The following is a 22,689-nucleotide window of genomic DNA, read 5'->3' on the forward strand; positions in this document are numbered from 1 at the left end:
GTGTTCGAAGGCAAATCTGGGTCGGGGTTTACCGGCCGCTTAACGGATGCGGATGGAGGGAACAATGGCGTAATAGACGACTACCCGACTGTGTTGGTCCAAACAAGGGAGCAATAAAGCAAGTGCCCGACTCCCACTATAAATAATGTCTCAAAGAAATGGTACACAGGGACGATAGCACGTAGAGTCCATCTGTCTGGCGGGGAGTGAATGGCGTCTATAACCCGGGGGCGGGAAACACCCACGGTAGGGAGAATCAGCGGACTGCGCGCACGGCCATTACCATGAAGGGGAGCAACTCACCTTGGCTTCACATCCGATAGAGCAACATATATAGAAAGGGCACAGTAGACTGTGTGACGCAGCCAAAAACAAGACCAAGACGGCAAGTGAAGGTGCAGCACCAGGGGCAATCCTAGATCGGAGGACGTGGACAGAGGCTCTTTTGCGCTGGCCTTTGCCTCTTTGAACTTGTCCGACCGCCCGATCTTATCTTATCGCATCTCCGCGTTTCTCTCGCCGTTTTCGTCCACCGCTTTTGGATCGCGTTGGGTTCCCCTCTTCGTCTGCTGGCGCTCTGCTTCTCCCCGCTCTCTCCTCGACGTGTTTCTGGGTGTTCTTTCATTTGTATACCTTAGAGACTGCTTCAGGGGAAGATACCGCTTGTATAGTGTGGTACACATCACGTTTACCCTTCTTCCAACCATGGCTTTCCAGTTCTTCGCCAGGGCGCATCAATCCAAAGCGCCCACTTCTCCACCTTTGTCTCCCCCTCAGGCTCCAAGTACGATAACTTCACCGTCTTCAAACAACTCTCACACCAGGCCACCTAAAGGTCCACCAGCTATCGTCGTTCCTCCCTCTTCTAGCTCATCTCCCGTGAGCCTGGCGTCCAAATTTCAGCCTCCAGCAGGCCGGGACTCGACCCTTCAAGCTGTGCCATACCCAAAGCCCATCGCATCAGGCCACCCCACTCCGCACCCGCATGTTACCGTCGAAGTTGTGAGCACAGCTCACATCCCTTCGCTGACCAGAATCACGGGCTTGCTGCTTCCTATTCGCTATCCGAACTCTTTCTACACAGCCACCATCACTGACCCCGTGATCTCGTCGCTGTCCCGCGTGGCCGTCTATCATGATCATCCGGTAGCCGCTGCTCCCACCTCTGCAGCGCCATCCCCTTCAACGGGCTTGAAGACCCCCACAACTGGATCAGACAAAGTTATTGGAGGCATCAGGTGCCGATTGGAGCGGTTACCGCCGACTACTGCCGGAATCTTGCAAGGCCGCTCGAACTCCGAGCCGACGAATCTCTACATACAAACCCTTCATCTACTGTCGCCCTATCGAGGCTGTGGGATTGCAGCATCGCTTCTAGACTCGCTACTCTACGCGCCGAGTTCCTTGCCATCTTCTACTTCATCCGATCTGCGACCTGATCAACAAGTCTCAGACTTGGTGAAGCATTACAACATTCGCACCGTCACAGCCCATGTCCACGAGGCCAACGAAGATGGTCTGAAGTGGTACGTTGCACGAGGGTTCAAGGTGGAAGATGGCATAGTGGAGAATTACTACCGGCGCCTGAAACCTTCTGGGGCAAAAATAGTCAAGCTTGTTCTCCAATGGACTGATGCGCCTAAAGAGGAAACCCTTCCCAGCAACAAGGGTCAAGACCAGCGCAGAGCGCCTGGAGGGGATGATGACGATGATTGGGAGAAGGTCGAAGCTGAAGATGGTGATGACGAGGAAGACCATGGAGTACAACCATTCGCCGATGCGGATTCTAAGATTCTGGAAGTTGACGAGGGGGTGAGCAGGAAGCGTAAGGCAGATGATGAGCCCCAGCGGCCATGACATTTCATGTTCTGCTAAGAACTATAGAAGCACTGCTTATCGTTTCCTGCCTGATTTATCTACATTTTGGCGTTCGGTTGTTTACTCTTTGCCCCATCACTGATACCCTTATCATTGTCAAATGTTATTACCATAGAACACCCTGTCTATACCATATATAGTCTGGATCCTTCCCCTCAAGTTTGGATACATATAGTCATATACACCAGGATAATCATACTCCTATCACAACCTGTCTGTCACAGCCGTAACCCACCATCTCATCCTATATCACACCCCGTAACCTTAACCCCTCGCAGTGAATACAAACCCCCTTCTAGAATAATCCAAAGTAACGCATCAACCAGGACCCCCAGACGCGTCCCCCGTCACGTCATTATTGGTCGACTTTCAAAAGTGGATTTTCGCGATACTTTGACATCTCCCCAAGCTAGCGGTTCTTGTTGGCCTCTTAGATCATATCAGATTGATCGCACACTGAGTGCTGTGGGGATGCATTCAACACGTGTATGATATTCACTTTATGTATTAGTAAATTCAACATTAGTTTGGTCACAGCAGCATTCTCCATCACTTCAAGGTAGTAACGCAATGTTACCAAGTATGACCGGGCTGCTGTTGTTGTCATGGGGTTCTGGTTCAACGTGAATGATATATGATAGTTCATGAGTAGATTATAAGCAAAGAGCTCGTATACACTGGAAATCATATATCCCCATGTACTAGCTGTTCGGCAAATAACCTATACTTAGTACTAAGGACTACATGCACCTACGAATGTGCATTAGGAATACAGCTGACATGCTCCGTTGAATATACATTTAGCATACTAGCTCCGGTGATACATCTATTACCTGCGTGTCAGCCAGAATAATTCATCTTTGGCATAGTATCAGTGTTTGAAAGGTCCTTCCACTAAGCTTTTAGTACTGGGCAGGGATGATTCTCTGTAGCTTATTGCACTGAAGCTTCATATACTATATACTAGCGTCCGCTGTTCGAGATAGTGTCTACTCTAACAAAAGAGTGGGATATAGGGGTTTCCATAGCACTACAAGCTGAAGTAGCTGATATTCAGTTCAACATCATGTTGGCTTGCGAAGTTTTCATATTTTGTCAAGTTTATCAGACATGTTAGTAGAAGTGATGTGTAGTAGGTGGAGGTCAACATCCCTCACCGCCCCGATAGATGTTCAGAATTCTGCCGCAGAAAAATGGAAAGTCCGTCAACCATTTCTCCTCATACAGACTGAGAGTTTCATAGAGCCATTTACCTCTTCATTGACCTTTATCACACCCTGTCGAGCTTGAGCAGACTACTTCGGCTTCAGCAATAGCTCAAGATGGCCTCCACAACGCCATCCGCACCCCCCTCTCTCACCCTTCCCCCCTCGCAATTCGCCCGACTCCAACCTCACGCCTATCTCCTCGCCCACCTTTCACCACCCGCATCCAGCAACCAGCCCTCCATCCGAGCCAATGGCCGCGCTCCCTCGCAATTCCGCGTCACATCTGCGAACACAGGCTCCTTAACCCACACAAATGGCAGCGCCGTCGTAAGGGTTGGCGACACAACCGCAGTATGCGGCGTACGAGCGGAGATCCTCCCCACTGCCGACATTGCCTCGTGGAGCGTGTCTCAATCCTCGTCATCTGCGAATAAGCGTCGCAAACTCGCCGATCAAACTAAGAAGCCTAATGAGGATGATGCGGAAGTGGAAGATCCTGAAGACGAATCGCACATTCAACAACTCAACCTCCTCGTTCCGAATTTGTCGCTGAGCACCGGCTGCGCACCGGGCTTTGTCCCTGGCGCACCTCCGTCAGCACTCGCGCAGTCGCTGTCCCATAAGATTTTGAACCTGCTGCATAGTACAAAGTTGGTCCGGGCCGAGGATTTGCGCATTTGGTACCAGCCGCCTAGTCTGGGGCCGGAGGACCTGGAACGCCATAATGAGTCTGAGCAGATGGATGTGGATGTAGAGCGCGGGGAAGAGGTCGGCAAGGAAAAGGAGATCAAGGCATTCTGGGTGCTCTATATTGATATCATGATCATTTCCTTGGCAGGGAACCCCTTCGATGCTGCCTGGGCTTCGGTTTTGGCTGCACTGCGCGATACGAAGCTGCCCCGGGCGTGGTGGGATGTTGATAATGAGATGGTTGTGTGCTCGGATGCGGTATCTGAGTCTCATAAGCTGTCTTTGCGCGGTCTGCCTGTCGCAAGCTCGTTCTGTGTTTTCGAGGCTGATGCGGCTGCTGGCTGGAGGGCGGTTATTATCCCGGACGCTGAGGAGGAAAAGAACATTGAGGAGAGCGCTCGGAAGGGCATTCAACGGAGGTGGATTCTGGCCGATCCTGATGGATATGAGGAGGGACTGAGTCAAGAACGAGTCTGCATTGTGGTTGATAAGGAGCAAGGTGGGAAGGGCAAGACGGTTATCCAGAATATGGAGAAGAATGGAGGATGGGCTGTGGATGGGAAGGAGCTCAAGGCGCTGGTTGACATTTCCGCGCAGAGATGGGAGCAATTGAAGCACATCCTTGAGCAGTGTTGATTGTTTAGAAAGCGACTAATACTACATGCAATGATACCATGATGTCAATCATGATCTGACTTAAGTCCTACGTAGAGTGAACCTGGTGACTATGCTAATATACAGAGGCGGACTTGTATATTTAACAGTGCTGCAATTCTCTAGGCGAGCAGTACAAGATCTAAATTAACATTGCCGGTGAGGGACTGGGCAACTGGAGCAGTCCGAACTCCCCATCATTCATGGGAACATCGGATGCCAAGACTGGATCTCGACCTCCGCCGCGCCAGAAAGCCCAACCGCAACTCTTCACTGCGGATTCTTGACAAGTACCAGTAAACAACCAGACACCTGTTTGTTATATCCAAGATGGCGACTGATGTGGCTTTTGACACGAGCATGGTATGGCTAACCAGAACGACTGCATCAGCATACCCCGCTAACCGGCCCAGGGCTCGTTCACAGTAGAGCTCTACAATGCGCATGCGCCCAAGGTCAGTACCAAAATTCTAAGCTCACCCCATTCTCTTTATGACACTTTTTACTGACACCATTGTTACCGACTAGACGTGTAAGAACTTTGCGACGCTTGCGCAACGAGGCTACTATAATAATGTCATCTTCCACCGCATTATCCCCAACTTCATGGTACAAACCGGCGATCCTACCGGCACTGGCAGAGGAGGAAGCTCAATCTACGGCGAGAAATTCGAGGACGAGATCAATCCAAATCTCAAGCATACTGGTGCTGGAATTTTGAGCATGGCAAACAGCGGGCCCAACACCAACGGCAGTCAGTTCTTCATTACACTGGCCCCGACGCCGTGGCTGGATGGAAAGCACACTATTTTCGGCCGCGTCAAGAGCGGCATGAGAGTGATCCAACGCATGGGACTGGTCAAGACAAACTCGGAAGACCGGCCTATGGATGAGGTGAAGATTCTCCGTGCCAGAGTCGTGGAGGAGACGGGAGATGAGTGAGGGGTCTTATAGCAGATGGTTATGGGCATTCATCCGCAAAAGCTATACAGCATCCTAGCAACAGCGGTCTTCAGATATGATACGGGCTGTTGGCATCGATGGCAGACGTTGGGACCGTAACTCAGCACTGCACTCTTCCAAGAGCAATGCAGAGCACGAGCAGCTGCGCGTTCATTACATAGCAGAGCCACGTCCGTCGAAACACTACAGTCGCCTCGGGTTGACGTCTGCGGCGCAACGACAGCTTCATATAGAAACAGATTACAGATTAGAATAGGAATGTTTCACTACAAAACGAACCGCTTCCATCAGATGTTACCATCCGGAGCAGCAGATACAGAGTGAAATGTCTATCTACCACTCCTATAGCACAAGACCAGTGAAGGCTTGTACGAAGACGACGAAACTGCTACAAACAAGCAGTCTGCCTGTGCAGAGCACTAGGAGTGGTGTGAAGAAGGAAAGAAGCTCTGGTTGTGGGCGAAATCCTCCTTAAGCGGCTCCCGTTTGTCGAGTCTAGCTTCTTTCGGAATAGTCAGATCCATTGTAGCCTCAGGCAACTGCTGCAACGAACGGTAAATATAGCTTTGAAGAGCTGCAATAGCGTGGATATGGTGTCAATATCAGGTCAAATAAGCTATAGACACCGCTTAGCTATTGGATTTACTATCCTGTTTTCTGTCTGAGAAAAGGAAGCTCAACGCTCATACTGAAGCCAATCTGGTTGATACTATGAGTAGAGACCAGATCTCCATCAACACTGGTAACTCACTCATGTTGCTGGAAAAGAAGTTGTGCTATGTAGAGCCAGATGCTAGTATGTCTACATTCATCGAGCATATAAACGTTCAATGTCTGTTGCTACCTCACCTTAGGTCTTCAATAACGGTTTAGCTAAGTACGTAGTCACGTGGTGGGCCAGTGCGGGTCCCGTATTTCTTCGCGTGTCCCTCGATTTTCTTTTCGTTTCTGAAATTCTTTCTCATCTTCAACGCATGATCTTCAGTCCTCACCTATGGGCTGAAGAGACTTGCTACAAACGTCTCTAGGAGCTTGTGACCAAATGTGATGCTCGCTGAGCTTGCTCATCAGACATCGATATAGCACTAAGCCCCTCTATTTAGCTTGCTTGCCGTTCGGCCGTCATCACTATGGAATCCCTCGCGGACACGCCATGGGACGTGACGATCTCTGGCACTGGACTGGCCCAGTCACTTCTAGCTCTGTGAGCTACCTTCAGTCAATGCTGTATTTGCTTACAGCTAACGTCTCTTGCCAGGGCCCTTTCCAGGTCAGGTAAGAACGTTCTCCATGTTGACAGAAATCCATACTACGGTGGTCCTGAGGCAGCTTTTAGCCTTCAGGAAGCCGAGGAGTGGGCTGCTAAAGTGAACGAGGGTAGGAGCTCCCCAGTCTAAGCGACCCCATGGCCCCTGCTGACTCGTGTGGGTGAGCTAGACACCGGGGAGCTCCCATTCGAACATGCTAGCGTCTGCTCCGAAAGCTCCGGGGATTCCACGGGTCAGCTTGCGTCCTCTCGAGCATATACCCTCTCCTTGTCGCCGCAATTGATCTACTCCCGATCACAACTTTTGCCTACCTTGGTTTCCTCTAAGGTCTACCGGCAATTGGAGTTCCAAGCTGTGGGAAGCTGGTGGATCTATAAGCCTGAGGCTGACGATGGTAGTCGTCTCTATCGTGTCCCTGGCAGTCGGGAGGATGTCTTTGCGGACGATGTGATCAGTATGAAGTCGAAGAGAACTCTGATGAGGTTTCTCCGTCATCTTGGTCAAGCTCAGGAGAGTGGGGATGTGTCGGAAGGACCGGAACCGTCTTCGGAAGAGGAGGGTCTTGCTGCACCCTTCTCTGAGTATCTAGCCACGAAGTTTCAGGTGCCCACTGAGCTTCACGGTCCCCTGCTCTCACTTTGCCTATCACAGGCTGCTCCTCAACAGACATCGGCCCAATATGCCCTCCCACGCATCAAGAGACACTTGTCATCGATTGGTGTGTTTGGTCCCGGCTTTGGGGCTCTCTCGGTCAAATGGGGCGGTGGCTCTGAGATCTCTCAGGTCGGTTGTCGCGCTCTTGCCGTGGGAGGTGGTGTGTATGTCCTGAATACTGGCGTCAAGTCTATCGGACCTTCACCAGAGCAGGATTCCGATGACCAGTCGCGCATACAGATTCAATTGGCCAATGATGAATCGGTCAAGTCCCGGTACATTGTTGGCTCGAATTGGGATCTTCCTGCCGCATCTCGCCCTTCTCTGGAGTGCGACAAAGTGGCTCGTTCCATCTCCATCGTCTCATCTTCCCTTGCGAATCTCTTCCCCGTTACTGCAGAGGGCGGACCAGTCCCTGTTGGAGCGGTGGTGGTATTCCCGGGAAGCTCTGTTGGCGGTGCTGATGATGCACCACCGGTGTACACTATAGTCCACTCTAGCGAGACGGGCGAGTGCCCTATTGGACAATGTAAGCTACCACTTTTTCTTCTTCATCTTTGCCCCCTCCCCCCCTGCTCATATGATGACTTTTCTTCAAAAACTTATCTACATTGCCTGATACATCATTGATGCAAACTTCTACGAACTGATCATGAGCTTTCACTTTTTTCAATTTATGCAAGTTACATTGTCTTGTGACATGTTGCTAACTGTTTATCAGGCGTTGTGTATAGTAGTGTCAGCATACCCGGTTCAGAAGGACAGTCAATGATTGAAGCTGCTGTGCAAAAGCTTCTTCAGTCGGCTGCCGATCCGAATACGAAAGTCCTGTGGTCCCTGCGTTATACGCAGCTGGGCCGAGGCGCCTCCCACAACGCTGATCTAAGCTGCCCGTCGAAGAGCGTCATATGCCTCCCGCCTGTCAGCCTAGACCTTGCTTTTGATGACTCCTTGATCGACACGGTCAAGAAAGCTTGGGAGCTGATCATGGGGGAGGAGGCTGCTCAGCACGAATTTATGAAGTTCGAGGACCGAGAGGGTGCCTATGAGGAATAATGTGGGTTGCAGAGCAACCCGCATGTAAATATGCTATAGTAATGATTTAGATAAGACCATTCACAATGATAATTTATTACCAACGCCACTACCATGTCATGTGTATTCGCTTATAGTAACCTTGAACGATTGCTGTATCCCTTCCTATCCATGTGATCATGCACTCCGCTTTCTGCGACACCTTGCCGTGTGTAACTTCCTACATTTGCATCCATACAGCCCGTGTTTACACAAGCGGACCGTTGGGTTTCAACCTCCGTCGTACAGCCCACCACCCTTCATACCCTCCGAGCCAATGCAACGCAGATTGGCCCGGGAGCTCAGCACTCTAATTGTTTCTTCCCGCTTCAGTTTCAAATTACCCGCTGTTATTGAGACGGTCTTTTTCGCGTTTCGCTTTCTTCGGTCATCAGCATCTCATGCCTAGAAGTATTAGAAACATGCTAGGGTCACACGTACTTTCCCTGGTGCCGGGTGGCTGTACGTCCTATGAGTTCGTAGTATACGAGGACAATGAAATATAGACTAATGTATTATCTTGCTACTATGGAGGAGGCTGTTCACACCCAACCTATTAGAATGACGGCCAGTAGAGAGATGTAAGACACGCCATAGATGGCTAGACTAGGCTACAACCTCAGCCTTGCAGCATAGGTGTCTGTCAGCCAGTATTTCTCAGCTAAACCTTTCCCACTACATCACCGGCAGTATGATTACTCCCATTACTCTATTATTTCCTTCCCGATCAAATCAAACTAGCCAGCCCACTGTCATTGACACACACCTTGGATGATCATAGTATTTCTCTTCAAAACTTGTGGCTGTGCATGAGCTTAGCGGGAATTTCTTATTGACCAGGACCGTATTTCTTAAGTTATACGGGTGCTTCGATACCAACTACTCAAAGATTATCATGTCGCTTGGTACTGGTGTCGGTGATATACTAGCGTGTGCAAGTCTTGCTTATAAGCTCTACCAGGACCTGTCCAAAGTACATGGCTCCTCTAGAGAGTACCGGACTTTGTCTTCACGGCTTCTCACTGTCCATAAAGTCCTCCTGCAAGTGGAACAACTCAGGGCGGCTAATCAGTTGACTCAATCGACCTTGAATACCATTCGCTTCTTGGCGAGCAGGATGAGCGAGGTAATTCACGAGTTTGTAAGCAGGTTGAAAGGCATTCCTGCATCTCAAGCTGGAGGGTCTGTATTGGCCTTGAAGTATACCTTCTCAACGGGTAAATCATCTTCAGAGATGACAGATGAGGTTAGTTTATCTGGTAGTTGCTGTTGACGTTTACTGAGTATATCTATTATGATATCGGCTCAGAGATTATCCAACATCCTCCATTCTAATCTGTTGTCCCTGAGTAGCCTCTTACGGATGGCTTGCTACTCCGAGTATGTTGTGTGTATGGTCGAGGGGCGAAGTGCTAATATTCCTCTAGCTCCGATGATGATGCTTGGAAAAGTGCAAGTGTCACTCCAAGATGGATCCATGAAAGGTCTGGGTTCCCGAATGTTAGGCTAAGCGCAATGATCACGGGATGGGATACATGTTGTGCAAGACCTAGTAAGTACTGGTACAGACTGCGATGTATGCTGGCTAATGTACTTCGTAGACTTCGAAAAGGTCTCTAGTCCTGATGACTTCTTCCGACCTGGGCGGGTGTTTACCGTGGCCATGCGAGGGATATTGACCGCTACAGATGGAGACATCGATTGCACGCATCTCCCTAGAAAATGGATCCCGTTAGACTCTATTCCAGACCCGTATGAACGCGAGAGTGAGCGACTTACCCGACAGAAGAAGAATTATGAGGATATTATAAAGCTTCCCTTGCCAGCAATGTTTCAATATGGCGACGTCCAAAAAAATGGACAAGTCCAATGTCACTTGTGTCCAGGTGACGTTCTATTCCCAAAGGACTTCTGGGTTGACAGACACTTCAGAGTATATCACCATGAGACATTTGCAAAGCTGCACGATGTATCGGGTCTTGAGGAAAGAAAAGGTTATATATGTCTAGATGATATGAGCACCGATCGCCCTATTCTATCCGAGTCAGAAATCGAAGAACTGACTGCCAACGAATACAACCTTCCCACCTGGAATATGGACCCCTGGGTAGGAGCCATCACCATCCGCCGTTTCGTGGTCGTCCAGCAGGGTACTAAATCCTGCCTTTGTCTGGGTATACATACGTGAGTTCCTTTCATCTTGAAATCTTCCAACGTCAGTCCACGTTGTTGTTGACAAATATCGATACAATTACTCAGGAAGAGGATGTTCCGATCAACCTGATCAGGAGCTATATGCTATACTCCACTCATCGAAGGACATTCCCAACCCATTGCCAGAAGAAACAAGAATGAGTATCCAGCCTATACGCCTGAAACTTGAGCAGCCATCAACAGTACTGCCCAGCAGCGCTCGCATTTACTTCGGCCGTGTCTATGAGATCAAGCATGATGTGGAACTGAATAATGTCGGTTTTGTCCTTGGCTCGTCCATGGACATACTGTCGTCGCAATTCGAATCCCATCGTCCGATAGATACTCCGAAAGGTATAGCATCTTCGCCGGACAGGGATCAAGCAGGTACTTCTGCAGGTGATACGGTCACACAGACTGATGTCAAGATTGAGAAATGAGTTGTGATTGCATTGGATCGGTCTGTAATAACTTTAAGCCTTTCGGTATGTTTTCTAAGTGTTAACTAGAACTTGGCACGATAGCATCGTTTCTTCATACATAGACTACTATGTCATGCGTGTAAATTTGCCATTTTGTATTCGGCAGGACTGTTGATACGTTATTAGCCGCCAAGCAAGGGGGATATATATCCGTTGTTGAAGAGAACCTGAAATGCCAGTCTATTTACGGTTGTACGATCATGAGATCCGAAGCCTATCCCTAGTACCCGACGATTGCCAGCATGCCCCCGCAGTGATGGTACTTTCAGTAATGCTTCAATATCACATCTCCTGGAAGTGCCTCAGAACATATTCTATGATGATACTCGCATGAGTGTATATATAGCGATTATATTGCTCTCTAAATGCATCCTTCGTGCTACGCAACGAAATTAGCGATAAAGATGCAACGGTATGAGCAGATGTACCTTTATGTAGGAGATAAGTATACACCAATAGCACTATACTCTGTTAGTACTGACCCCTCATTATTAAATCAGTGCCTCCTTAAGTTAATCGATAACATGCTTGACTAAGTCTACATTGTGACATCGAAAAGACAAATTGCATCATTGGGTAATTGTAAACGACTACGTATCTCTCTTTCCTGGTTATTATGAAACCAGGTGTAGAGCATACGAATATATGTATAGTCCCTAGATTTATATACCCTCCAAGTACTTAATAACGACATCAACACTACTATCATTATAAATTCGAATTTACACTTCCAACTAATAAATAAGTGACAGCCTGATTTGACTATCTAAGTACCTTCCTACCATGTCGGGTAATATATCACCAACTGACAGCATCTATATAAAACACAATCATCTGATCTGCCCCGACAGATCTACAACAAAAGTATATATCCAATACTACCACTGATCACACAAACTTACATCAACAAAGTACATCAACTAGTAAAAACAATCTACATCTCACAAACCCAGTAGATTAAATATACACTCTGTTTCAGATCACATAATTAACTAACTACTATCAATCCCCCCCCCCCCCCCCAAATGCTTATAATATAACAGTAACAGACCACAAGCCAATGAATCCAAAGATCTACACCGCAAATAACAAACTAATAAATTTGTCTGAGACATTCATTCTACTTGCCCACTACGTATCTATCTACCCGTTTTGAGACAGCATAATCATAAATTTACCCACAATTCATTTCTCGAAATCTTGAATCTGAAACGCTCTATCGGCGGGCTAAGATCCTATAGTCCACGGGTAGATTAACGGACTAGATACAAAGTAGGCTAATCGGTGTTCACTTTAATATCGCTTAATTTCCGGGTTCCTACTGTTTCTACTTTCTAGATAGTCCTTATCTGCAAGTTAAATTGGCAAGTTGGGTGATAGTAGAGGAGATCGATTTTTCCAAATTTTTCCTTTCTTTTCTTTGTTGTTGATATGATGCTAATGCGGGGGCGTTGGAAGGGTTTGTCTGTCTGGTTGAAGAGAATCTCGAACGTTGAGACGCGTGTACATTCATTTATTCATGAATATTATAATGTATACTCATTATGGCGGAATATGGCATCATTATCTACTATCTGCCATGATAACTATACCATGGTTCTGGCCAGAGTGGTCTTCTTACTCCTTTCCAAGCTTTTATTTTTCTCGCTTTCGGGCTTTGATTACTACCTTAGTGGCCGATTGCATGCTCGCGGCAATTGGCCTATCAGAATAACGGGTGACCGTTGGTGGTGGATTTGCAGTGAAAACTATTGTCGACTAACCAGGTGTCCGTATGAGTAGTGTGAAAACGCTGGCAAATTATGCAAGTGGTTTTTTTCGAATCAAGTCGGTCTGTTCCATGACGGGCTAATGTTTTTTTCCAGGGTTCTTTGAATACGCAGAAGGCATAGCGTGACTCCATCTGAGGAACTTGCTGGATGCCGTTCCGTACTCTACCTCATTCAGGTGGCTTGGGAAGAACCGGGCGTCGGAAAAGAGCGACATGGACCCTGAGCGGAGGACCCTCCTCTCTTCCAATTGATGTCATTGTTCGTTGCCCTTTGGACATTGGATCCATAACTATGGAGTGCTATCGTCCTTTTGCGGTAAGAGAAGGACGGCAGTCAAACCTGAACGGGTGCACATCCTTCCCTAAACAGCGACGGAGGCCCATAATGGTGTGCTTGGCATCTCGGCTCTGGGTGAACAACACTGGACCGAATGGCGATGGCTGGATGATGATCAGGGGGAGGGAAGTGCTTGCATTGGAGTTTAGACCGCCCATCTGGGATGCAATTACGATTCGGACTGGGCAGTGAAGGACTGACGAATGGTTTGCAGTAAATCAGTTGGGATCCTGGGGAGAGCTGAACTCAATGCCACAGGACAGCTGGATGTATCATGCATCTCATGCACAGAGATTATTGACAGAGTGTCAGGGTCCATCAAATGGGTGTGTAGGTGACAGCTGCCAAGGCTGGCGTTCAAGCTTAATTGTCCGGCAATGTTTTTTAGCGAAGTTGGTCATGCTTGCGAAACGACCACAATGTCGATCCCTCTTTCCTTCCTTTTCCTGCCGTGCGCACGGTAGGAAGAAACGTTTGTGTGAAATAAATTGTATCTACGGAGGAGACTGACTACTCAGGTGTTCACGATGGCGCCAGCCCGGTCAATCCAGGATGGATGAGGGGGGGCGGCGACACGATTGCTGATGAATGCCTGCGATTGGGTCGGATGATGTCGCAAACATTTTACTTTTCTGCGCCCACTCGCAGTTTGACTGGGGTTTACCCCTCCGCGGATACGCAGCTTGAACAATCCATCAATAACAAGCTGCCGAGTGACGAGGGGAGAAAGTATCAGGTACGACGTACGCGCGTCCGGACGGGCTGTTCAAGGCGCACGTAACTTATGGAATTGCAAAATTTCCACTGAAACGTGGGTGGTTGGACCAGCTGACGGGCAGTAACAGAACCACTTTCAACCAGAGGAACCACCAGGTACAGGCCGAGAGTCTGGAGGCAATCCGCTCAGCCCATGTCCACTCATGAGGCTCAACCACACGGCCACACTTTGCCACTCTCCAAAACTCGTGGAGCGTGGTGGCACTATACATAGAACAAAAATAAGAGGATGTTGGTCCCAAGAGTTGGATGGGATTCGTCTGTTAATCCCCAGTACGTGGCAATGGAAAGGCAGCTGAAAAACAAGACCAACAGGATCACGGAAGACTCCGCTGTTCGGATCTGAGGGTTTCTATCCGACACTAAGTAGATGCGTCGAGGTAAACCCTGCCGACCGGTGGATGTGTTAAGGCAAGCCCAGCCCAGCAGTAGAGTAGTGGATTGTTAGTCTATCGGCCTAGTGCTGAAGAGCGAAGGTACCCTGTTGTGGTCAGTCTTCCACTACCAATCTGAATGGTCCGCACGTTGGTGGCCATGACGAGCCTAGTTTCACTTCCGCGGACACCACTGGACTGAATCAGGGTATGAGCTGATACTATACCCGATACACAGTGACTACGGGGGTAGAGGGAGAGCAAGAGTCAAGAATAGGAGAATGGATGGTTGGATGGAGAAGGGGGAGGGAAGGACACGCGGCCCGTGGGGCCACCGGCCCAGCGAGCCCCTAAAGGGTCTTTCCTCACTGGCTGAAACGGCGGGCAACCGCGCAGATCGAAGTTTCCATCTTTTTTAGCTGCACCAACCAGCCGGTTGGTTACTCTGTAAGGCGTTCTGACATTCGACAGGGTATTACACCCTGTTTGAGAAGTTCAAATATGAATGAATGGACGGATTAATGTCTCAGGCGCCGGACATGGATATGAATGTGCATGCGGATTTGAAAGCGTGAAGGTGGGTGTAGTGGACGCATTCGACGCTGTCTGCATTAATACTTTGTGCTATCAGTGTGTCCGGAAAGAAGAAAGAGCGGGATGATAAGAATAGCAGTCCGCCCGAGGTGGTCCACCCGCTGGAACATTCCGAGAATGTATGGAGGATTGATGCTGGAGTCCAGAAGCAGCCAGAGACCAGCTGTCATTTCATCCGTACCACCACAAACAGCATGGAATAGAATAAAAAAGGGAAAAAAGACATACAGTCTTTCGTATTACCAGTAGTGTTCAGTTTAAGATAGACGAGCAATGGTGATCACTCTCTTGGACATTCCATCATGAAGGCTACCAGGTCTCTCTAGTAACTAACCTAGTCGAACGGGATTGCCTCAAATTGGTCGGCGCAAGCTTAGAAGCATAACATTTACAAATACCAAGAGGGAGTCAGTAAGGCAGAAAAGCCGGAGAATAATGAGCCTGAATAGGATTTCCGGTGATGTTCTATTTCTGTAGACCATGTTGATTTCTCCGGGAGGCGCTCGATTGATCAGTTGACTCTGCTGTAGGGACTTCTGCGCATCCATGTGGTATCTGGAGGATCTAGACGGAGATACGCATCCACGCATGTACTACTGTACATCGAAGAGGGAGGGAGGGGGAAAACAAAGCCTGGGGAAATGCATTGACTTCTCGAGATCTGTCAACTAATATGATTCGATGTATCGGGGCATTCCCTGGATCTACTACTGTCACAGAATGATATCCTGAGACGCGGTGGCATCATACTATGCCATTGAGGATGGATTGTTTCGTGGAGGTCGAGATGGAGACGAAGACGACGACGACGACGACTGTCAACGCGTCGAGGAATGAACGGCCGCCGTTTCCGTATCACAAGTTCGCAAGGGTCCGAAATCCGAGATTGAAAATTACCCGCCACCGGCCGGGTGGAGCAGTGAAGATCCGCCCATCGACATTCTTCCTTCAGTCAGGGATCGGCATCAAAAAATAGGTGGGTGGTGGGCAGTGCCGTATTCAGGAAACTCACACAAATCTCGTCCAGAGGCAGGAACAAGTATGATTCTTGAAGCGCAAAGAAAGAGCGTAAGAGGTGGCAGGAAAGGTGTGTGTGTGTAAACAAAGCAGGATACTGTAAAGAAAAAAGAAAGAACAAAAAAGAGAGAATACAAAAGACTGAAATGGAAAGGAACAGTAAATAACTTGGCGTACAGCGGGAGGCGTCAACAGGCCGAGCATAAGAACACTAAGCATCATCGTGGTGTAAATTCTGTAAATTCCTCGTTAGGAAGTCGAAGACAGTGAGTGAGCAATATTGTGATTATTATTTTTTTTTAATTCAAGATAAAAATAATCATCTATCGCCCTCCTCGATCCGGGCCAGCTGGTGTTTTTTTCACCTCATCTGATGCTCTCTCTCTTGCTTTCTCTTTTATCTTCCTCTCGTTCTCTCTGCCGTGCAACACTTGGCTGCTGCTTGTCTTAGAAAAAGGAAAAGGAAGCAAAATAACTTCTCTGCAACTTGAACAGACCCCTTCCGTCGTTTAATCTGCCCCAGCAAGAAACCAACAGCAAGAATCAGCCAGACCAGAGACGGGCTGAGCTTAATATTTGCAGATTAAATTACCCAGTGGAGGAGCTTTGGCCCCAGCCCAACCCGTGGTCCAGCATTCGGCATTCCCACTTGGGATCGCTCCCAGTCGCCTGTCTCTCCTGTCTTCCGCCCTCATCTTCTTCCTCTACTTCTCGAACTCTTCTCCCCCCCTCCGTATCCTTCTTCCCCTTTTCCCTTTCCTCTCGCGACATCCTCAACCCCTCGACACTCAGCGCTCGTCTCCCTCCTCTTGTTCCCTCTTCTTTGAGCCCTCGACGCACCGTTTGGTCGCGATTTCGACGGCCTGTTCTCTTTGGGGTTTTTTCTATTCTCCTACTTGTTTCCTGCGGCTTTCTGCCCCCCATAATTTCTTCCGGGGCTTCTCACCCCTTTCCGTGACCGTGTCGCAGGTCTCGACGCTGCCAGCCTTTCGTTGACAGTCTACCAGGCAATAGAAAAATTTTTCCTGCTCAGGATCAGTTTTCTATCAGCCAATTCCACTCTTTATACCATATTTCCATACGTGACGACTTGCGAGAACGGTTCCAGTGACGACAACCATTCGTTTCCGGTTGACGTGCTTTTGAGACGAGAGAAAAATTAAATTTAATAAACTCGTCACCGACTTCTACAATCTCACATGTTCAAGAATACTCATAATAATACCGCCAAAATGCCGATGTTCCGTATGAAGACGGTTTTCCCTCTGATCGCCCTTTTCTCGATTGGGTTCTTTTTCTGGTGCGTCGAGCGCTTCGACCAGGCTGCCCTTCTGCGTTTCAAGCATCCAGCCGATCGCGTCGCTGGTTCAACCCCGCAAATCCAGTTGCAACCGACACCCCCATCCAAGGCCTGCGACGTGGACCCTGGTCTTCAGGCTCCTCTGCCCTTCAGCGAATGGCTTCCTCGCAAGAACTACACCCGTGCCTACTTCCGTCCTCACCATGTGAGCCCCAAGACCGAGTTCAACTCGCTTGAGGATATCGAAGTCCCGGTGCTCCCTCCGATGACCGTCATGGAGCGTGGTATGGTCGTGTCGCCCGAGAACGAGGAACCCCTGCCTTGCCCTCCGATCATCGACGTCAACGTTGCTGCTGATAACGATGTGGACGAGACCGACAAGCTCCTGTTCGGTCTGGCTACCACTGCTGACCGTCTGGACCGTCTGCTTCCTTCCCTGCTGTACTCGTACGGAAACACCAAGGCTGGCTTGATTGTGCTTGTTCCGGAATCGGACGACGACATTCCCAAGCAGGAGGCCTACTTCCGCAACCGTGGCTTGGATTTGACCCTGATCCAGTCTCCTTTGGACTTCACTGCTCGTTACTTCGGCCTGGTCCAGGCATTCGCTGAGACCATCAGGACCAAGCGCCCTCAGACTCAGTGGGTCAGCTTCATCGATGATGACACTTTCTTCCTGTCATTGCCGACCATCGCTGAGGAACTGAAGCTCTTCGATGTGAACAAGAAGCATTATATTGGTGCCCTGTCTGAGGCTAGCTGGCAGGTGGATACTTTCGGCCACATTGCTTTCGGTGGTGCTGGTGTCTTCGTTTCCAAGCCCCTCCTCGATGTTCTGGAGGAATACTACGATGAGTGCCAGTCGTGGGGTGAGCAGCCTGGTGACCAGAAGCTCGGCCAGTGCATCCAGAGATACGGAGAGACCCCTCTTACCCTCTGGCCCTCTCTGTACCAGATGGACATGAAGGGTGAGGTTGACGGTGTCTACGAGTCTGGCCGCAAGATCGAGTCTCTGCACCACTGGAACAGTTGGTACACCAAGGATGTTGTTAAGATGACCACTGTGGCTGCCGCTGCGGGTCGCCGCTCGGTTCTGCGCCGCTGGGTCTTTGACCAGGAAGAGATTGTCAACAACGCTACTGGTCGCTCCACCCGTACTTTCTGGGTGTTCACCAACGGTTACTCGCTCGTCAAGTACACCTATGATGAGAACACTCCCGATGATGCGATCAACTTTGACCACACTGAGAAGACCTGGGAGGAGGACCCCCGTGGTTACGAGGCCCGCTTGGGACCCCTCCGCAACCGGGATCAGGAAGGTGTCACAAAGGATCGTTGGTTGTTGCGTGATGCCTTCGTGGTTGGCGACAATGTGCACCAGTGGTATGTGCGTGAAGAAGACGAAGGCCACAGTGTGATCGAGATCGTGTGGCTCGGCCCCAAGGGTGGTGGCGGTGCCGGCGTCCGGGACTTTGGAGTCCGGAGGCAACATCACTAAAGTCCTTGGTCATGCAACTCAATGAGAGACCAGACGACCGATACTGAGGCTGGCCCTTGGATCTGTGAAGCTTTTCGATTCTTGCACATTCTTCATTCCTTTCCTTTACACTTTTCCAATTCCTTTTCTTCCTTTTATTATTCTAAACTTGATCTTACTCTACATTTTCCTACGACACCACAACACTAAAGAAACAATCATGCCAATCTATACGGCGACAAGGAAAACAAGAAAAGTGAAGGTGGTGCGGGAATGTATCTCTTTCGGTCACCGAATCCTTCGGCCTCCCTGTTTTTGATCGATCATTTGCCTGGCGTTGTATTGGCGGAGTCAAGAATGGCGCAGTCCAAGATCGGAACTGGTGGTTTTCAGCGAAGAGCATACCTCGTTTGAGTCTCCCTTGATTGACCTGGCTACGAGCTCGTGGGATGGAATCAATCATGTTCCCGCCCGGGGCCCATTGCTCACGACCCGACATATCCCATTCCCTTATTTCTCCCATTTTCTTTTATTTTTTGCTGGCTTCCTGTCGAGGGCTGCTTTCTTGCATCGATTTTTTGTAAAAATAGAATTTTGCCGGCCGAGCCGCGGTCGCTTGCTTGCTTTTGGAGATTAGCGCATTCGTCGTTATGGCAGAATATCACGAGTTCAAAGTCTTAGATTAGGGGGAAGATTATCTGTTAGTTATTAGCAATAGACATGCACGCACACGCACACAGTGGTTTGGCGTTGCGGAATAATATGACTGGATTCACTGGAGATATGTGTTCGTAATGGGTGGTTCGATTGATTGCGTAGGTCAGTTTGATGCTTGTTTCATGTAGAGTCAGTCAGTCACCACCAGCAGCCAGGCAGACAACTTTGTAATCGGCAGTAGTACATTGCCAAGGACGTGCAGTCGTAACTAGTTGCAATATTCCTCTTCGGCAAAAGTACCATTCCACCAGCTCAAACTATTCTTATATGTACTACACGGAGAAGTGTGAGAGGGAATAAAAGTACCAACAACTAAGCAGCCAACCCACCAGACAGAAAACCAGACAGAGAGACAAACAATCATCCATGATGATCACACACACACATACATGCATGCATACATGCATACGACCTTGTGTAGCATCCCATCGTACCGTCTAGGCCAAGCCAAGTACTACTACCTACGTCCGTAGGTTTTCCAAAAGCATGTATTCTACGCAGCGGTTTTTTTTCTAGTTTGTAGTAACTCGAATAACCCCCCAATCGGATCATTCCTACTGACTGACTTACTTGCGCACTCGCTCACTTCCTCATTAAGTGGCTGGCTGGATGGGACAGATATATACTGGGGGTGTAGGTAATAATGATAGATAGTTATATAGGTGGTCGTGAAAGAGAGGCACGGGGAGTGAGTGTATAGTACGTAAATGAAGACATATGATGGAATCAACAGAGTAAAACACATATGTTGTAACTCGACGAATAGCACACACAAACATGGATGTAGATAATGACAATGACACGGAAAAAGAAAAAAGAAAGAAATAAAGAAATCCCCAGCAGCTGAATCAATGACTCAACGCAAGACATAAAACGTCAGCATCAGCATCAGCAAGATTAGAAATACAAAGAGCTGAAGCTTCCATGATTCTAATCCACATCGAATAATAGCATTGTGTGTGTCTCGTATTCTCCTCATTGTTATCACTACGAGGTTACATCCATCACATCACATCTATCACGCTTCTACCCAATCGAATTCGAAAGATGCTAAAATCCTCGCAGGGCTGAGAATGAACACACACCATCTTACCCTGTAAGGGACGGTTCTGACGTCGGTCTCTTAGTTAATGGTTCAGGGAGTTTGAAGTTACATCTGGGCGGCCTGAAACTTAATCCGGGCTGAAGTTCTATTGCTGGCAGAAAGTCCTAGAGGGAATTACCTAGAAAGGATGATCATGATGATGGTGTTGGATATTAGGTTTCTGGGGCCATGTGATGGGGAAGTAAAACTAGATTAACCGGTTTCGGGGACTGTTTGCAGTTGGAGAATCAGGGTGTAGGTTGCTGTTTCATAGGCCATGCTACCTTTGGATGTGTGTGTGTGTGTGTGTGTGTGTGTGTGTGTGTGTGTGTGTGTGTGTGTGTGTGTGTGTGTGTGGATGCTTATAGATGATACCATTGTGGAGTAGATCAGTGGTAGGTAGGTGATGAAGAGAGAGTCATATGTGAGTGAAATTATGTTGATCATGACGATGGATGGGGTAATTTTTCTTCCTCTCTTGCTTGCATGACTTGTATGTAGCAGGGAAGGTTATCTGGGATGGATGGTGCTAAGGTTCTAGTACTTAGTACTTGGAGCAGTAGGATCTGGTAATGTGCTGAGAGAGCTGAAAGTGCTAAGCTTTGATTGCTTAGAGTTCAGCATGGTCCTTTTTCTCTCACTCTGGTGAGAGGATAGAACTCAAAGAGGATAATGACACGAGGGATATTAGCCTCGTGGAGAACTTAGGGTGTGTAAAAAGGTAATGAAGTGATTGAAGCAACGAGATGATATGAACTAGGTCGGAGTGATGACTGATCAGTGATTGATATAAATTGATGCAGCCGATGCAGAAGATTATCAGTTACCGGGCGGGTCTCTATTGGTTTTGGAGGGGAATAATTGGGGTTGTCCTTGCTGATGGGGGATGCCAATGATGGGGAAGGAAAACACAGCTGTATTCAACCGTTGTATTATTCAGTTCTAGTCACCTGTTTGCCATCTTACTATATATAGTTAAGAATTTCCAGGGTTGAGCATGTCTGTGCTGAAGGATGAGGCTATTAAGACTTTCTGTTCTTAGCAGTGACAGAGTGGAAGTAAACGCCGAAACCCTATGAGATAGATTAAGTTGTCAGCGTTGAATTCAAAAAAGGAAACTCTCTTCGTGTTGTAAGCAAAATGTACGTGACGAATTACTGAGTTTGGATGGGGTCGAGTCTTTTCTTCAGGCGCCGCCGGGTTTGTTGAGGGATGCATCCGTCCGTGAGTTAGTACTTTTATTATGGAGGGAAGGATGATGGTGAACACTAGTTACATGCATACGAGATGGATGGATGGATGGATTGATCAATCAATCAATCAAGCAATCAGTCAAATCAATGAATTGATTCAATAGTACGCGCATAGTTATGCTTACTCACTGCCCTGAAAGTACGGAAAGGTACAGTAAGTACGAGAGAGAAAGAGAGAGAATGTGTGTGTTGTGAGTGAGTTGGTAATTATCTACACCATCGACTGTATGCACTACGCGTCTCTCCCCTAGGCCAGTTCTCACTAAAAAGTTAAGTAGATAGACTAAAGAATAGCTTCGATACTACCAAATACGCCCCAGCTGCTGTTTGGCTTGGGGGCCAGTTACTACCGTAGTAGTAGACCGGCAGGGCACACGGGATGGACATGGAATGTTCGCCGCCACTCACTCTGCCCACATCCTAGTTAGTGAGTACATCATCCAACGACCATGACCCGGTTTGATCTGGTCCGAGTGAGATTATTGATCGATTTTATGGGAAGGCGAATCACTTGTGTGCATTAAAGACTTTGTGGGAGAGACAAGACCAGTAGAGTCAGTGGTTCACAAACCACACCTTGATGAATGAATGAATGAATGAATGAATGAATGAATGACTGCGTGATGGAGGGTCAACTAAGCTTTTCCCCATTTGCTCTTGAAGGAAACGGAAAGTGACCCTTTGAGGGGGGAGGGGGGGTTGCCGTAATATTACGCGGTATGGGTGGGGAATGTGAGTTGGCCGCCGTATCGAATCCCCAATGCCTCACTGCGGCTAGGCCAATAGTGGCTCGGGCCAAGCCTGAGTCTTTCCCCACCGTCGGGTCTGGACAAAGGTTGTATTGTGACGGAAAGATTGGACGACCAGGGTGAGGAGTAAAGTGAGAAGGAAAGTGAGCAGAGAGTGAGAGTAGTGCAAAACTAT

At 48.5% G+C, this 22,689-nt stretch overlaps 8 protein-coding genes across 8 annotated transcripts; 7 read left to right on the forward strand and 1 right to left on the reverse strand.

The window, feature by feature from the left end:
• The first annotated feature begins 397 nt into the window (after positions 1-397).
• Positions 398-2,077, forward strand: BO88DRAFT_403326 (GNAT family N-acetyltransferase). Its single transcript, XM_025706337.1, has one exon. The coding sequence runs from the start codon at positions 706-708 to the stop codon at positions 1,855-1,857; it is 1,152 nt and encodes a 383-aa protein (XP_025564931.1). The 5' UTR covers positions 398-705; the 3' UTR covers positions 1,858-2,077.
• Positions 2,078-3,095: 1,018 nt separating this feature from the next.
• BO88DRAFT_403327 (3' exoribonuclease family protein) lies at positions 3,096-4,455 on the forward strand. The gene has a single exon (XM_025706338.1). It carries the CDS (start codon positions 3,201-3,203, stop codon positions 4,410-4,412), a length of 1,212 nt encoding a protein of 403 aa, XP_025564932.1. The 5' UTR covers positions 3,096-3,200; the 3' UTR covers positions 4,413-4,455.
• A 255-nt stretch (positions 4,456-4,710) lies between these two features.
• cyp1 (putative peptidyl prolyl cis-trans isomerase (CypC)) lies at positions 4,711-5,832 on the forward strand. The gene is made up of 3 exons (XM_025712454.1): positions 4,711-4,793; positions 4,844-4,885; positions 4,959-5,832. Exons 1-3 carry the CDS (start codon positions 4,761-4,763, stop codon positions 5,370-5,372), a joined length of 489 nt encoding a protein of 162 aa, XP_025564933.1. The 5' UTR covers positions 4,711-4,760; the 3' UTR covers positions 5,373-5,832.
• Positions 5,833-6,523: 691 nt separating this feature from the next.
• On the forward strand, positions 6,524-8,365 carry BO88DRAFT_361834 (putative Rab geranylgeranyl transferase escort protein; the record flags this gene model as incomplete). Its single annotated transcript, XM_025703894.1, has 4 exons — positions 6,524-6,597; positions 6,652-6,770; positions 6,831-7,844; positions 8,037-8,365. Coding segments are annotated over 4 exons (1,536 nt in total), but the record flags the coding sequence as incomplete, so codon positions are not given.
• A 717-nt stretch (positions 8,366-9,082) lies between these two features.
• BO88DRAFT_479287 (uncharacterized protein) lies at positions 9,083-11,099 on the forward strand. The gene is made up of 5 exons (XM_025712066.1): positions 9,083-9,635; positions 9,699-9,769; positions 9,817-9,941; positions 9,991-10,539; positions 10,649-11,099. The coding sequence occupies exons 1-5, from the start codon at positions 9,285-9,287 to the stop codon at positions 11,020-11,022; spliced, it is 1,470 nt and encodes a 489-aa protein (XP_025564935.1). The 5' UTR covers positions 9,083-9,284; the 3' UTR covers positions 11,023-11,099.
• Positions 11,100-12,531: 1,432 nt separating this feature from the next.
• BO88DRAFT_245291 (uncharacterized protein) lies at positions 12,532-12,881 on the forward strand. Its single transcript, XM_025702166.1, has one exon. The coding sequence runs from the start codon at positions 12,584-12,586 to the stop codon at positions 12,776-12,778; it is 195 nt and encodes a 64-aa protein (XP_025564936.1). The 5' UTR covers positions 12,532-12,583; the 3' UTR covers positions 12,779-12,881.
• Positions 12,882-16,415: 3,534 nt separating this feature from the next.
• BO88DRAFT_245301 (uncharacterized protein) lies at positions 16,416-16,996 on the reverse strand. Its single transcript, XM_025702167.1, has one exon. The coding sequence runs from the start codon at positions 16,856-16,858 to the stop codon at positions 16,523-16,525; it is 336 nt and encodes a 111-aa protein (XP_025564937.1). The 5' UTR covers positions 16,859-16,996; the 3' UTR covers positions 16,416-16,522.
• A 137-nt stretch (positions 16,997-17,133) lies between these two features.
• On the forward strand, positions 17,134-18,732 carry gfsA (glycosyltransferase family 31 protein; the record flags this gene model as incomplete). Its single annotated transcript, XM_025708695.1, has 1 exon — positions 17,134-18,732. One exon carries the CDS (start codon positions 17,134-17,136, stop codon positions 18,730-18,732), a length of 1,599 nt encoding a protein of 532 aa, XP_025564938.1.
• Between the last annotated feature and the right edge of the window lie 3,957 nt (positions 18,733-22,689).

Source organism: Aspergillus vadensis, assembly GCF_003184925.1.
Source record: "Aspergillus vadensis CBS 113365 unplaced genomic scaffold BO88scaffold_6, whole genome shotgun sequence".
Lineage (NCBI taxonomy): Eukaryota > Fungi > Ascomycota > Eurotiomycetes > Eurotiales > Aspergillaceae > Aspergillus > Aspergillus vadensis.